The sequence below is a fragment of the Vicia villosa genome, linkage group LG2 (assembly GCF_029867415.1).
Source record: "Vicia villosa cultivar HV-30 ecotype Madison, WI linkage group LG2, Vvil1.0, whole genome shotgun sequence".
Taxonomy (NCBI): domain Eukaryota; kingdom Viridiplantae; phylum Streptophyta; class Magnoliopsida; order Fabales; family Fabaceae; genus Vicia; species Vicia villosa.
This window is the reverse complement of record NC_081181.1, coordinates 201,042,886-201,059,816: the sequence shown is the minus strand read 5'-3', so window position 1 is coordinate 201,059,816 and position 16,931 is coordinate 201,042,886. Positions and strand designations below refer to the sequence as shown.

The 16,931-nt window shown below is 33.8% G+C and overlaps 1 protein-coding gene across 2 annotated transcripts; it reads left to right on the top strand.

Moving 5' to 3' along the window:
• The first annotated feature begins 10,407 nt into the window (after positions 1–10,407).
• On the top strand, positions 10,408–16,701 carry LOC131653589 (plant cysteine oxidase 4-like). 2 transcript variants are annotated; one of them, XM_058923783.1, is made up of 6 exons: positions 10,408–10,541; positions 11,238–11,457; positions 12,001–12,143; positions 12,782–12,929; positions 16,066–16,269; positions 16,365–16,701. In XM_058923783.1, the coding sequence occupies exons 2-6, from the start codon at positions 11,355–11,357 to the stop codon at positions 16,484–16,486; spliced, it is 720 nt and encodes a 239-aa protein (XP_058779766.1). In that variant the 5' UTR covers positions 10,408–10,541; positions 11,238–11,354; the 3' UTR covers positions 16,487–16,701. The 2 variants fall into 2 exon arrangements, with proteins under 2 accessions (XP_058779766.1, XP_058779765.1); XM_058923782.1 differs by having other exon boundaries at positions 11,130–11,457.
• Positions 16,702–16,931: the final 230 nt, after the last annotated feature.

Here is a 16,931-nt window from a genome sequence, read left to right as displayed (position 1 = left end):
GGAGATTCTTGGTCAGTTAGATATTTGTGTTTGGGCTATTGTTTGGGCCAACAATGATATATTTTGGAAATTTTACTCTCTACACCCTTGAAATGTTACCCTATATTCCAATAATTATTTATCCACTGACCCCTACAATATATATTCCGATCAAAATACTTTTGTATAAAGATTTTCAGTCCATGCAGAAGAATTTGAAAAAAATAGAAGGAATTTATGTACCAAAAGTTTTAGAGAAAAGTTATTTAATCCAATAGTACTTTTGGATGTAGTCTTGTCTTTAAGTTATCTGATACAAAAATGCTTGAAGATTTAAAAAAAAAAAACACTAGGAAGTCTTGCCTACAAGTTATTTGATCTACAAAAGAATACCTTAATATTTTGCACTCAATTTATCTTATCCACGTAAAAACTCATAGAGGTCTTGCAATCAGGTTATCCGCTCCATACAAAAACACACGAAGGACTTACAAATAAATTATTTGGTCTTATTTATTAAAAAATTAACCCATCGCAAAACCATAACACAATACATTTGGTCCATATATTTTCCTTCACCATTTGTCTTTTGGTCATGTTTGGAAAAATTAGTTTTTTTTTTTGCAAAGTTGTTTAAAATTGTTTTTTAGTAATGTCACGATGCTGAGAACGTAATGGTAAAATTATTTCAAGTGAAGGCGTAAGATGGAGAGCTCAAGTGGTGAGAGATGTACATGAAGCGCAGGTAGGGGCATATATAGAGCGGTCGCCTCAGTTTCATTAAGGGGTGTATGACACGCTTCTTCTCATATCGTACGAGCATCATTTTGCATATCACTTATGATACATCGAGATAAGTAAATCTCACTCACTTTATGTTGAATAATCTTTGTAGTGGTATATTTGTAAAGGCCTCCAATAGGGCGATACGAGGCCAAGCCTCATAAGGTCGCCCTAGAATATGTGGCCCAAGCATAAAACACACTCCACATGTGGCTCACCTTCATGAGAAACTTAGGGGTGACATGTGCATAGTCTATAACCGCATGTGTCAGAAACTCGTGATCATGACTCCCAAACAGTAGGCAATCAGCAGTTTCCCTTTTCAAGGTGGAATGGTTACTACTTCTTAGTAGTCCCTAAATCTAGGTCCATAGGCCTCTATAAATACTATATTTTAAGAATGAGGAGGGATCATTCTAAATACACATAAAATACCCTCAAATACAGTGCTTCTCACCCTCGTGAGTTTGTTCTCTCCACACTATACACACATTTAAAACAAGGCCTCTCACCATCGTGAGCTTGCCCTAAACCAACAAAAAATACTAAAACTTCTGGCCACCCCACCAGCATGGGGGTGCCACATCTTTGTACCCTTTTAGCAAGTATAGTGACGTCCATTGTGGAGTCCTGGTAAAACTAACATGGGGCACACATTTCATTATGACCATTACATTGATACTCAACAAAAATTCCACTACTAGCCCTAATTGTTCTCAATTATGATTGCTAGGAGGACACAATAACCCACAAAGGAGGATATCGGAAATAGCAGTGATCCCAATGCCATAGCAGAGATATACCCCTCCATGGATAAATTGCGCAGCAAAAATCAAAACTTGGAGGATGGCGTCCTTAACATCCGACAACGGCAAGATGAGACTACCCCCACGGAGAAGATGGAAGTGTTGGACCCCTTGTAACACCCTATTCTTGAAACTTATACAAAAAACATTATACGTTGATTAAATTGTTACCAATTTCAAAATATCTAAACTTTATTCAAATAGCAGCGGACAATTAAATTAAAATACTCGACAAAATCATGTTTGTTATTAGGGGTGGAAATAGGCTGGGCCGAGCTAGGCTTTGCCAAGCCTAAGCCTGGCCTGTCAAAATAAATGAAGCCTAAGCCTAGCCTGTGGCCTATCGTAGGCTTATTTTTTAGGCCTGAGCCTGGCCTTTTCGAAGGCCTAGTTAGCCTGTTAGCCTATATAAAAGCCTATTTGTTTTAGACATATGTATATAAGCAATTAAAATAATATTTAAATAGACTAACTAACTAAAAGACCAAGAGACTAAAAATTTATTTGCATTGACTTATTTTAACTTACCTCTTAGCATAAGTTCTAGGAGACTATTTGTTTAAGAGAACTTATGAAAACAATGTTCATCAGATGTTTTCATCTTATTTTCAAAAGTTCTTCAAGATAACCAAATTTTATTTATGTATTGTAATTCAAAGTATAAAACATATCATAATGATAATAAAAAATATCCATATTTATTTAAATAGGCCGGCCTGATAGGTAGGGGTGGAAATAGGCTAGGCTAGGCTAGGCTTTAGAAGGCCTGAGCCTGGCCTACGATAAACTTAAAAGGCCTAAGCCTGGCCTAAGGCCTATCATAGGCTCAGTTTTTAGGCCTGGCCTGGCCTTTTTAAAAGCCTGGCCTGGCCTGAAAGCCTATTTAAAAAGCTTGTATCTCATTAAAGTTTTCAATTTATTCATATTACTTAAGAAGCCTTATAGGTCGGCATATATTTGCATATATAAACGGACCTATTTAGCCTTTGTTATATATATATATATATATATATATATATATATATATATATATATATATATATATATATATATATATATATATATATATATATATATATATATATATATATATATATATATATATATAGGGTAGCCTATTTAGCCTTTTTTTTCTAATATATATGTATACATGGACCAACTTATTTAGCATATTTCTAATATATATGAAAATATAGGCCGGCCTATAAGGCTTCATAGGCTTTATTAATAGCCTAAGCCTGGCCTATTTAATAAAATAGGCTTTTAAAAAAGCCTAAGCCTTGCCTTTTTATTAAATAGGCCTGGCCTGGCCTAGGCCTATGTAGGCTGGGCCATAGGCCCCTGTAGGCCGGCCTGGCCTATTCCCACCCCTACTGATAGGCTTAAAAGGCTTCTTTTAGGGCCTGAGGCCTAGCCTTTTTAACTAAATAGGCTTATAAAAAAGCCTAGGCCTTTTCTATTTAAAAATAATGTGTGGCCTGGCCTGAGCCTATATAGGCTAGCCTGTAGGCCCCTGTTATTGGCCTGGCCTATTTCCACCCCTATTTGTTATCCATTCAAATTAAAAGTCATAAAAACTCCTCAAAACCATTAATTTGAATTCAACAATTAAAACAAGTGTCTCATCCCCGATGTTACATGATCAAAGCATAACCACTAAATAAAAAACTAAACTATATGGAAATAACTTCAAAAGCTATCCTTCATTCACATCAACAACTTCTAATCCTAATTATTTGCAAGATGTCCGTGGTGGACAACATCAAAGCAAATGGGTGAGAATTCACTTCAATAATAAAATGGTATAAGTTGCATGGTAAAATACAAACATCTACACATATATCACAACACTCACACAATATCATTCTCACACTCAATCCATCAACATACTCGATACAGTCACATGTTCGTCATTTAAATTATGCAATGAGACTCACAATATCAACTAAACTCATATGCATGTACTACCATATCATCACTAATTAGTTCACTCGTAAACCGGGTTCACCTTACTACCCTACTCGAACCTCGAATCCACCCTGCTCGAATTCAAGACAAGTCATCGATCCATCATGCTCGGATTGCAATTTGCCACTTACATAAACAACAATGACCTAATGATGCGTGTCAATACACGTCAATGCAACAACAACATAATGCTTAAAGTACCCTCCCAACAATAAACAAAACATGCAATAAACAAAACATCACATAATACATTAACATAATTCATACTCATACAATAATATATCAATATCACCACTTACATATTCAACAACTCATCACCATTCATATCATACATGTAATCCATATGCAAATATATAACACCAATTAATCACATAATAATTGATTAATTCATCAATCAACATCAAACAATGCCCAACAATGTTAATAGGCACATAACAGTACCAATACTCCTCAAAACATATCTTTGTCACGAGACATAATCAAAAAATGAAAATCCTACAATGTCATTTGCACTAGTCCCAACTTTTTAGGGCTAAGCGCGGGCTTGGTACATGCAGGTTTCTAGGGCTATGTGTAGGCTCACTACGCGCAGATTTCTGGGGTTATGCCCCAACACCCAGGACAGCAAAATTCAAAAATGCTATTTTCACCATTGGAGCTCATTTTAAGTTTTTAATTTGACTCTCAACCATCCAAATCATACAACATACACAGCATACATGTTATAATACATCCATAACAAATTAGTTTATTAGTTTTTAACACATTTAATCTCATGAATTCACGTATGTTTCAAAACCCATCGATGGTGGAATTTTATCAACAACTCATAATAGAAATTATCACACATCACAATACACAAATTATATCATTAACATCATCACATAGTTTGTATGCATAGAATACTGTTGGAAGAGAATGGGAAGAATAATATAGAAAGCCAAAGAAAGAGATGTAGTAAAGAAAGAGATTATCAAATCGTTAGATGCAAGAATTATCTACCCCATCTCGGATAGTGTTTGGGCGAGTCAAAACTTAACAACCCCCCTTTGGCAATATTTTAGCAAAAACAACCTTTGCATAAAACACCCACAAGTAACAAAAAAATGGAGAGATCAAACAAGCAACATTATTTCAATGTCATATCTTCATAAAAATGCACAAACAAAATAGGAACTACGCAAATTCACATCAGAAGCATATGTAGCAGAAAACCAATTAGAACACAGTCTCACAACAACATTTTCAGAGAGAAATAAGCTCTCAAAAAACTTCTCAAACCACAAAAAACAAGGATGATGTCAAGACATCAGGAATGACATAAAGCACACAATGCTTTCCCTAAAACCCAGATCATCAACAAAACGACATGACATTAAGTAGAACATCAGGCTCCCCCTAAACAGTTGCACACAAACAAAAATACTACCCCCTCAAATAGTACAACATTTTTTTATCCCACAACAACCAAACTACCATAATGATTATCACACCTTCATCTGACTATCACTGTTGCTTCCCCTTTTTAGTCAAAAAAATTGACAAACACAAGAAAACATGCATTGAAATTAGAAATATATCAGATGTAGTCATGTTACAGACTAGGCACTCATTTTGCACAAATAATCCAAGGCATATCCTCCGAAAAAAATCCAGAAGAACAAAAAGTACATGGAAAAAGAAAACAGAATAGCACATCAGTTGCTAGTACTTCTAGTTGTTTCCACATTAACATCATTACCTTCACCTTCCTCATTCTCTTATTCTTCATCACCATCTACTTCTTCCTCATTATCTTCCTCTGACAAGGCGTTGATCAGGCTTTCAAGTCTAATTTTCTTCTTAATACAAGACTTGATAGTCTCATCCAGAGCTTTGCAAGTATCTTTTAATTTACCAATAATTCCTTCCTTGGAGGTTGAGCTGGCAGAGTTCTTGCCAGATATCCTGACAATGTTTGGGACATGTTTCCCTCTAAACAATCTATAATGCAAAGACATATAAGATTCTCTCTTGCAAGCAGTATCAGAACTGTTGAGAATATTAGGGTTCTGATTCAGTATCACTCCATAAATTAAGGAGGGAAATGCTATAGGCGTCTTCATAATAAATTAAGGAAGAACTACTAAATATGAGACCCCTCTCACCTCCCCTTAATCACACAACAATGATAAATAACAATAATGACAATAAACATAAGACACACTTCCAATTAAACAGAATCCACTCTTTCTTAAAAGCTTATGAGTGATTCACAAATTACAACTTAACACTCAGTCTAATTCAAGCAACAAGATGATGCAAAAATGACTCACAAAAACAATTAACAAACGAAACCCTAAAGTATATTCTTGCACATCGGCTTCGTAAATCCTTTAGGTTTAGAGTATTTCTTTTTAAAAGCCATAAAAGCGTTTGGGCTTTGGATATTAAATATGGTCAAACCAAATAATCTGTAAATCAAATCATATAAAATAAAATATTTCGGTGCTGAAAATAATGTTCCCATTAATGTTTTGACATCCAATCTCGAGAACTAAATCTTCAGATATTTCTTGCTTGAAACAAATCTTCAGTAAGTTAAATCTCCAAATGCGCAACTTAGTCCACACGAAACATCAAACAAATATTCTGAAGCATAAGAAACAAATATTCTAAAAATATAAATAATACAAGCTGCAATGTTGTACGAACATGTCTCGACATCTTGTCCAACATCTTGTTGAACTAGTTGTTTTAACAAAATGCAGCCAACAAACAAAAACCTAACACTAAGGTTTTACTCAACGCATACCATATAACAATCAAGGACCTTATTGATGACAAGGATGCAAAGGAAAGATTGATAAGATGGGTACTACTACTGCAATAGTTTGACTTGAAAATTATAGCTAAAAAAGGAGTAGAGAACTTGTGGTTGATCATTTCTCAAGACTATAGTTGTATTTTTAAAGTTCTAAGAGTATTAGAATGATTTGGGCATGAGTCCTAAGTTATTTGGTATGAGGTTGACCATTTTGAGAGGTCATGTTATTGTTAATACACATAAAACATACATAAAATGTAGTTGAACACGAATGAATTAAATCACATGGCAAATACATTGATTCAGATGGTTATGATTCAATTCACAATCCAGATTAACCAATTCATAACGACATACTCATAAAAATGTAATTATCGTGGCTTTCCAAATTAAATCTAAGATATTATGAATCAATTATCAAATGAAATAATTAAATTAAGTCTTGATGTCTTCACAAGCAATGTGAGTATGGACATTACAAAATTAATTGAATTGATTTATTCTTAAAATCAATATTTATGGCTCAAGATATAGCCAATAAACTATGCAGTGATTAAGTAGAATGTTAAAGAAAAATACATATTATTTATCACTTGAATAGAAATGGAATATAAATGAAATAGATATTCACTGAACATATAAATTTTAGGTAATTATATTATCTTTTCAATGGTAAATGAGTCAGCTTATTAGGTAAGCATTCCTAATATATGATTCGCACACTACATAGAGGTCATTAGAGAAACTTTAAGGAATGAAAAAGATACTCAATAGTAAAATTCTAGACCACTTGGATCTAAAATATTATTCGAACACTCATATAAGTCTATTAATACTTTGTTACTAGTAACATTATACTATATTTTAATTGAAAACGTAAGCTATGACATAATCACGAAAACTGCAGTATTATAGTTACATAAACCATGTCATACTCTTAGTAAACACACTATTACAAAGTTTTTTTTATAAACAAAGAGGTTAATCTATTAATTGAGTACAAGAATTACTTTAAAACCAAATTCAAAAGTCATGAAATATGTTCCTCTCCTTGAAATGCAATCTATAGGAGATGAATACCATTAAAAATATTACAATTTTCTATGAGATTATTACCAATTACAAGTCAAGCCCAAGAGTACAATTGGATTAAGTAAACAGTATCATTAAGAACAAAAGTTTCCCCTTGGAAGATGATTCAGTTTCTTGTTAACCAAATACTCCAATAAGTTGCTAGCAAAATTAACCCCTGTTTAGGATTCTTGCATTTACTTTTCATGCTCAATCTAAAACTGTTAAAGCATATCCAACTTTCACCCAACATAGCTATATCCAAGCCCATCCATAATTCAATAGCCTTCCAAATTCTTTGACTGGATTTACAATAAAAAAAAGATGATCTAAGCTTTCATCTTATTCGAAACAGAACACGCATATCCTATTTATTTCTCCATGAATAACTCCCCTACAACCTAATTGCTCCCATTATTGGTAACTTTTCAAGAAACAAATGCCAACCAAAAGTTTTAATTTTAGTTGGCACATTAGAGCTCCATAAATGCTTTAAGGCCTTCTTCAAATCTTCATTCATCGTTTCTTTTGGATTGTAAAAGAATGTTGTGGCAGGATTTTACAAAGAAATAATCATCGATGCCATCCTTCCAAATGAACTCGTCTCCCTAATTTCAATTTAGAATTTGATCCACTAGCACATTAATTAATTATTCTCTAATCCAATCATCGTCTCTTTTCGTCTCTTCCGTCCTTTCCACTAGTCTCCATGACCAATCATTAGTGTTCTACACCCCCATGTCCACCACACTTTCTTCCTTCAATTTTGATTGGACAAGTAGAAATGGAAACACATCTTTGACAATTTGGTTATTGATTTATTTACTCTTCTAGAAAGAGATATTTCCACCATCTCCTATACTACATATGACGTTCTCAATAAAAATGTCCTTATCCACTTTAAATTTGCCCCCCAAGTCCCTTAAATCTCTCCACCATGTGGACTGATTTTGCTTTTTGGTTAGATCAACTTTGGTGAATAGTATTAGAGCAAGATTGCAATATCTATGATTCAAAATACTGACCCATATAGCCTCTTCAATAACATCACTTTATTGATGACAACCATTGTTCCTCCCCTTTCAATCCCATATGTCACAATCCAAACCTAGTATTTAAAAACAGAGGCATTTTGGTGGTGACAAGAGCAGTACGAAGCAACATGTATGTGTTTCACACCGGACTTAAGGTGTGGCCATATTATTGTTGTAGAGGCAACCCAATTATGACATGGTTGGATATTTCAATTATGATCGAGCAATAAATTTAATCATAACTTTTGAAGTGAGATTTTGATTAAAATCCAAACAAAACAAAATCTCAAAAGACCAAAGTCAAAATATATGAGTTTCCAATCACTATAGAATATTGTTTGTTAAAAGTCAAATTATTGAGAAAATTGCGATGACAAGTCAGTTAAATGAAGATTATGCCAACAATTAAGCACACTTTTGGCAATTGAGGGACAAATGGTGGTGATTTGATTTGCTATGAGAGGGATTTGAGTGATGGTCATAAGATTTGAATGCAGTAAATGGTGGCACGAAAAAAGATAAGAAAGAAGAAGAACAAAATTATATTCGAACTATATATCATAAAAACTAGTAAAACTTTTTAATTTAATGATTACCAATAATGGCCCATAATGGAACACATATTTTTCTCTTCTATAATCAGTGGCGGAGCCAAGACCCTGGGTTAAGGGATGCAGTCATGGGTGCAGACATTTTAACATAATTAGGACTGAGTCAAAGGTAAGGCGATTCAAATAAGGAATTTAGACCTCAAAATATTGGATAAAAAGGTCTAAAAGTTCATAATTTTAAATGTCAATGTTCATTATTTTTTAAACAAAAGTTCTATTTGAATTAAAGTCGAAACTACTAAAATAAGTGAAATTTAAGGATAAGATATTTAAATTTTAATATCTTTAGGCGATTCTCATATACTTTCTTTAAGACAAGGAGTCGATGCCCTCTCTTGGTGAGAATTTTATAATAAAAATATTAATATAATAGTAGGGAGTGTAGGAAAACCAAAGTAGGTTCTTTATCAAAAACAAAAGAAAACAAAAATACGTGCATGCCAGAAAAATAAAAGCAGAGCAACGTCACAAACATTTAAAGGAGATGTTTCCATCAATCATAAAACAATACTGGGTGCAAATTAAAATATTGAGGGTTTCAAAATAGCATAACACAAGTAAATTTAGGCATGATTTGAAAAACTGAGCGGGTGCAATTGCATCCCCTGGGTTGGGTGTGGCTCCGCCCCTGTCTATAATATAATTAATCTATTTTATGTGTTACATTTGATAAATGTATTTTGTTGTTGAACCATACAACAAATATATGAGTTTAAACAACTTAACCCAAAAAGTTAAAATGGTAAAGAGAGACAATTTTTAATCAATCTTGTAAGAAATAAAAATTTAAAATGACGCGATAATTGTGAGGGAGAAGAAAATGACGAGTGATAGATACATGAACGTAAAAATACATAAAAAAGGCTGCCGCAAAAAATTCAAATCTAAGAGAGATCGCGTTAAAATAGATAAAAATAAATAGTAAAAAGAGAAAGAAAGAGTAAAAAAAGAAAATAACATATATAAAAAAAACAATAAAAGAAAATTGTATAAAACATCCATATATATAAATCAATGTCCATAAAAAGTATCAACATTGCTTTCAAATTATGCATCTAGAATCAAACCTATTATAACTTCCTCTTATTGTATTCAATTTTAATATTATAAGCAAACAAAATAACCACTTGCAAGACACACCTAACAAAAAAACAAAAAGTGTGAACAAGTGAAGTTAAGCTAACTAAGATACAGCTGTAGTTAAAAAAAAAAAACTTCTAAGATAAAAATCTTACAAAATCAGAGAGAATTTAGACATGGTAATTATTTAATAAAAAACAAAATAAAAAATAAAAAAACTTTATGATGACGTGTAAAAGATTTTCTATTCTATATGGGCCCATAATCTTTAATGTTTTTCACCTTCTTCTCTATTTTCTCCTTCTATTCCTCGTTTTTATTACCTTGTTTCGATCCCTTACTTACTTCAATCTCTTCAACCTTCATCTAACCTTCTTTCTCCTCATAGTGATGGGTTTCACAGGTATTGTTTTTCTCTCAATTTTCTACCATTTATTTGAACCTTTTTTGTTCATTTTTTAATGTTTTTTTTTGGAATCTCATACCCCATTTATGGTTTTTGTTCAATTTTTGATTTTTATGTGTTTACTCGGTTTTTTAGCATAAAACTTTTATTGGGTCAGTCTCAATTTTCGATTTTTTTGGTTTGTGAATCTTTCCCTATTTTAAGTTTTTGACAGTGTATTGACTATATTCTATGTCTGTGATTGTTTTTAGAGGGTTTTGTTGTTGACATATGATAACATTCGATTTTGTAGTGTATGTTTTGTTTAGTGGATATGAAAAAATAATGAAAGATTTGATTTTTGGGTTTGAGAAACTTGTGGGGTTTTGTGAATTTGTTTGTAGGGAAAAATGGATTTTTTTTTTTGTTGTTTTGATTTTTGAGATGTATGTTTAGAGAAATTTAGGGCAAAGGGAATTGAATCTTATTGTTTTGGAATGTATTTTGAGCTTGGTGAATGTGTGTGTTTAGATCATGTAGTGATTTGCTATTATAGAGTTGTGAATTGTGATGAATTGTTATTGGTTTTATTTTGTTGTTGAATAGGCCCATAAATTAGATTACCTGTGAGGGAACATCTGCAACTATTCAGATTCATTACAGTTGGTTTGATTCTGAGACTAAAATACTCTTGTTATCCAATTGTATATCCAGTCGCTATTGCAATTGATAAGCTGATTACAAGGTGTTCTGAATCCGGGGCATTGTTCTGAGTAGATAAGCTTATTACGTACGCTGAGTAGATAAGCTTATTACGTACGCGTTTACAAGATGCCATATTATATACAGAGATTGTATAGGCTATGCAAGACGTCTTTTTCACCCAATGGACCCGTGTCAGAAGATGCCATTTCAAAAGTTTGCGAGAAGTTAGGTATATTACGTGTTTTACTTATTTGTTTTTGTTGTTTACGTGCATATTTCTATCTTCAACTCCGTAGTTTTGTATTCCGAATATGTTAAACATTCAATTTCGGTAATTACGTGTATAACACGTAAATAGACTTTTTCCTGCCGATCTCATTGACTGAGCATTGTTTACTTTATGTTTGTCCAATCTAGTTTATTTTATAACGGATTGGTTTGTTTCACAAGCCGTGGCACTAATCAGATGAGTAAAAATTGCAAGCACATATTGATACTAGATAGGTCAAAGTGATATATTGCTCTCTATAATGAAATATTAGCAAAAACGGTATTTAAAGGTATTTAAAAAGTGGACGTATTTATGTGGTCTAAAATTGAGACCACATACATCGACTTTTTAAATACCTTTTTGCTTATATTTCATTCCGAACGGATCAACTTTTTTAGTACCTTTTTGCTTAAAATTGAGACACATGTATTTGATACATATTAATTGCTTCTTTAATGTTCAAATGAGATTTCTGTAATAACCTTTAACATAATGTTCCAGAAAAAATGAAGCCATCCGATGTAGGTCTCGAGCAAGAGGCACAAGTAGTTCGCAATTGGAACGGTCAAATGCCCGAGACTAATGGGAACCATCAACCACCGCCGATCAAATACTTACATTTGCATGAATGTGACAGCTTCTCTGTAAGTATCATTTTTTAGAACTCCACATCATTTTTATCCAGTGATGGTTTTTAAAATTCTGTTTTTTAAATACTGGGAACCGTGGCTTTAAATTGCAATTGCGGTTAGGGTTGTTGCGATGCGAATTGCTGCAATTGGGGTGTAAATTTATTTTTGAATAAAATAAAATATTATACTTTAATACTTATCTTATGTCTCATATATCTTCTATTTCCTCTCTAAAGGTTCACATCTATCTCATTAATAACTCCACCACTTTAAACATCTTTGATTCTTTTAAACATCGTTGAAGCTTACGGTGCGGCCGCTGCAGCGTTACGATGCAATTTTAAAAAGGATTTGCAATCACACTGCAATTGCGGTCTGATGCTGTTGTGATCACTATCGCAACCACAATATTGCGGCCGCAACACGTGAAGCAGTCCGCAATTTGAAACTATGGTTTTAAATTGCGGCTGCGCTGCCAACCTTTATATTGTGGGAAAATGCGGCTGAGGCTGTCAAAATTACTGATGCAATGTTATTGCAGAGATCTCAAAATCCTTTATATTACAGCCGCAATTGCGACTGCGAACCGCAGTTTGAAACCATGCTGGGAACAACTACTGAAATTCATTATTAATTTTCATCTTTATCAGATTGGAATTTTTTGCATGCCCCCTTCATCTGTCATTCCTCTCCACAATCATCCTGGAATGACGGTCCTAAGCAAGCTCATATATGGTACAGTGCATGTTAAATCCTATGACTGGATCGATTTCCCTGGCCCAAATGATCCAACTGAAGGTTTGTTCTTTATAGTTTTTTTCTCCGTACTTTTATGATGTTTTATCCAATTTTTAGTCCCCTGTATCTGAATTGGACTGCACCAAGTCTTGAATACAGTGTGTCATGCCTTAGTTTCGTTCTTAAGAAAAAAACACTATTTTATTACAATCATTCGCTAAAACAGTCTTCTAATCTCTAACTAAAAACGGAAATCGAATACCCTTGTTTAAAAGTCAATGGTTGATGTTTGATGTTTTGTGGATGATAGTGCATGATCTTAGCGGTGTTGTCCAATTTCCTTCCAACACGGGTGTTATAGAATAGATAATTTTGTGTAAGCCGCCATAGGCTGCAACATCAGATTTATATGGCAGATATTTAGCTGACCGCCATAACCCGCCATTGATAACTGGATCTCGGCGGAGTTAAATTGGATAATTCTGAGTTGATTGGCTGGATTCTTGCTCTGGTTAAAGCCTTAAAGAAAGGTTTTTTTCCTTTTAAAAACTTAAGCTACGAAAGATTGGAAGTTGGAACATTCATGTCTTTACATGATTTTTAGGGTTTTATCATATGCTTTAGTTCTTTTGCATTAAACTGCGCAAAGGGGTGGGAGTGAGTTTGTCTTACTCTTATTTATTTCTGCACCTGAATTTTGCGATCAAGAGGCAAGGTCTTTCTCCATATGCTAGTGTATCATCAACTTAAGGTGATTTCTACATCTAAACTTTGCAAGAGGTTAGGGCTGAGTTTTTCTTATTTACACATGTACCCAAATTTAGTGATCACTATATTAAATGATCAGGTGGAACCTTATACCTATAATAAGGAGCCTAATAATATGCAATCCAACTTTAGACTGGAGAGATTGTACATTTTGGGTTGGGATTGGTCTCGACGTGTATCTATTAACATTGCAACCGTGTTAGGGTCTTTTCTACAATGAAGTAAGGAAGATCTTTTTTTTAATAATCGGGAAAATATAATTTGTTTCTCTTACAATTATTGGAGCTTCTTTTCTTGAACCTAAGGTGGCCCTTTTTTAGATTTGTTTTACTCAAGCCTCGTTCAATATTCAATTAGTCCCATTCAAGATAATCAAAACATCCTTTCACATGGAGAAGATTTCAAGGTCTATTTAAAATCTAGTCGATAAGTTTTGCTTTTGAGTGGAGAATAACTAATCAGGAGAAAGGGGACGCGGGGTTGTATTTTACTTTTGATTTTCAATATTTAAAATGAAACTTCCTTGGCTAGTGTTTTTCGGGATTTCAGCAGGGTATGATACTTTGCAGGTAGGTTAATGTGATCAAGGTATAATTAAAATCATGATACGACGACTTTTGAATTAGGAAATTTTTAGAAAAATGTTTACTTTTTTGATCAATTCCTTTTTTTTACCGGGAAAAGACCGTGTGATATATCCCATTAAAATCAATACCTTCTTCATAATGGTTTCTTGATTCTTACTATCTGAACTTGATTGTCCATACATACCATTATCATCAAGGTAGATATCATGGATTGGAAAGTTGTGATTACTTTCCATGTTCAAGAATTTCAAGAGTACATTTTCTCTCTATAATGGCCATGCTTCTTACCTTTGGATCTTGATAATTTCTCCATTGTAAGGTTACTGTTCATTGTCTTCCAAGATCATATCCGGATACTTTTTTCTAGGCATCTGTTTCCAGGGCTTAACAACAGTACCTCCCTTCCTTCTTCCTTCAAAGAAACTCTTGATAAGGCAATTGCCTAGTGCCCTGTACCGTGAACAAGCCCCGTTCTTATGCGTTACTCCGTACACCCGTACTCGCTATGGCAATAGTCTTGCTACTGCCAGAGAGTTGCAAGCAGATCATACACACTTTCCTCCACATGGTCTTCTAACCTCCTACTTAACATTACCGTGAAGCCGGCCAATATTCGGTCAAGACCTTCATCCTTCAAAATTTGCACCCTGAACTTGTTGCATGTCAAATAATTTCTAAGCTCTGGCTATCTACCTGGCCCCAATGTGCCCCTCAAACACAGGAATTTCCACCCTTTTTGTATGCCATCAAGATTCTCCTGAATTGTCATTCTACCCTCGACCTTGTTCCCGGTCAAGAACTGGTTGTTGTTTTTCAGATGGAATTTAAAAGTCCTACATCTTTGCTAGATACTCCTTGCCATCATCATCCCAATTTAACCTTTTCTTATGCATTCAACTTGATAGTAACTGCTTGATGCTGCTATCGGTTATTGCAATGCTCTCACAAAGACGAGCAAGTTAGGCGTTATGGTTGCTAACTACTTCCTTTGATAACCCGACATAACCCTCCAGAAACTCTGTCCCAGCCTCCATAACTCTGATGACAAAATTGGAATTGGCAGATATACAGATAGGTTAGGCCAATTGTTTAGGCAATTGAAATAATTGAGAATTGTATTGTTTAGGCAGATATGCAGAGCCAAAGAAAATCATACTTTGGCTTTTTATAATTGAGAAATGTATAATCATTTAGCTTGGTACTCTGCCATGTTTTATGATAGTAGTTTTGGATCCCACATGCGAGGATCCAAATTTTTAAGTATAGAGAGATTCAAATTCAATCACCAAAGATACCGAGACAGAGTCTATGTATTGCAGCATTACTTTTTGTTCTTTGCTAGGCATAATTATAATGTGCATAAAAACCTATTCTAAGGCTAAAATGGTCTGTTAGTTATCAAACTTCTGATTAATTTTTTTAAAACTTATTTAGTTGCTTAACCCTATGAATATGATGGTAGTTTTTATCATCTCATAGAACAGAACACTTGTTTGTGATCTTTTTTTTTTTTTCTTCCTTCTTTCCATTACATATCTCTTTTGTAAATTCTATATGAAGCACTTTTGTAAATGCTATATGAAGCACTGACACGTAGACATCGATAACAATTTGAAAAAAATTAGAATTGATAGAATGTAATGTGTCGGTGTTGTGTCTTGTGTTTGACACCAACACATGTTGGACACCAGACACACCTTCAATATGTAGCGTCGGGACTACATCTATACGCCATCTTATTTTTGTCCTCATTCAACTTCTCATCTCTTTTTCCTTCAACATTTAGGACTTGATTATGATTAATAACTTTGATATATTGGTCTCCAATTTGTTACTGACAGCTAGAGCTGCAAAGCTTGTGAAAGACAAAGACATGACAGCACCAACTTCAACAACAGTTCTTTATCCCACCGTTGGAGGAAACATTCATTGTTTTAAGGCCATTACTCCTTGCGCAATCTTTGACATATTATCTCCACCTTATTCTCCAGAACACGAAAGACACTGCTCTTACTTCCAACAATCCCAAAGGAATGATCTTCCAGGTAATCTCTTTTTCTTCCTTTCACCAAACTTTCACTTGTAAACATCGTGTTCTATTTTGAGCCCGTTTGTTACGGATTCATGCATTGAATTGTAGGTAATCTTGAGGTTGACGGAGTTACGTTTTCTGATGTGACATGGCTGGAAGAGTTTCAACCTTCCGAGGAGTTTGCGATAAGAAGAGGACTGTACAAGGGTCCAGTTATTAGAACATATTAACAAGTTTCTAGTTTTTCTTTATATTTACTACATTTGAGAAGAAGTCATGAAAATTATGGAAGTGATGAAAAAAGGCAATGCAATAATTTTATTATTTTTTTTGGGTCATGTTAGTTATTATTTTTAATATTATTAGCAGAATTTGGGTTGTACATAACAATGCCTATTGCAGTTTGATTAATCCATTTAGAGTAGTTTCGGGATTTTCTTAAATAGACCTAAATCACGATGAGTTTTGCTTTTGTTGTTGAGAATAAGAAACTATATCATTTTTGTTTCTTTATATGCATTTGTGTTCACGAGTTGATGGATTGTAGATAAGTGAATGAAATTATCATATGGATTTCAATGTGGTCAAAGTGGAATATTTCGTTAAATTAGAGGATGATGCAGATGGTTTCAAATTATGTTGCCATATTTGGGTATTTGATTTGATTTCTTGTGA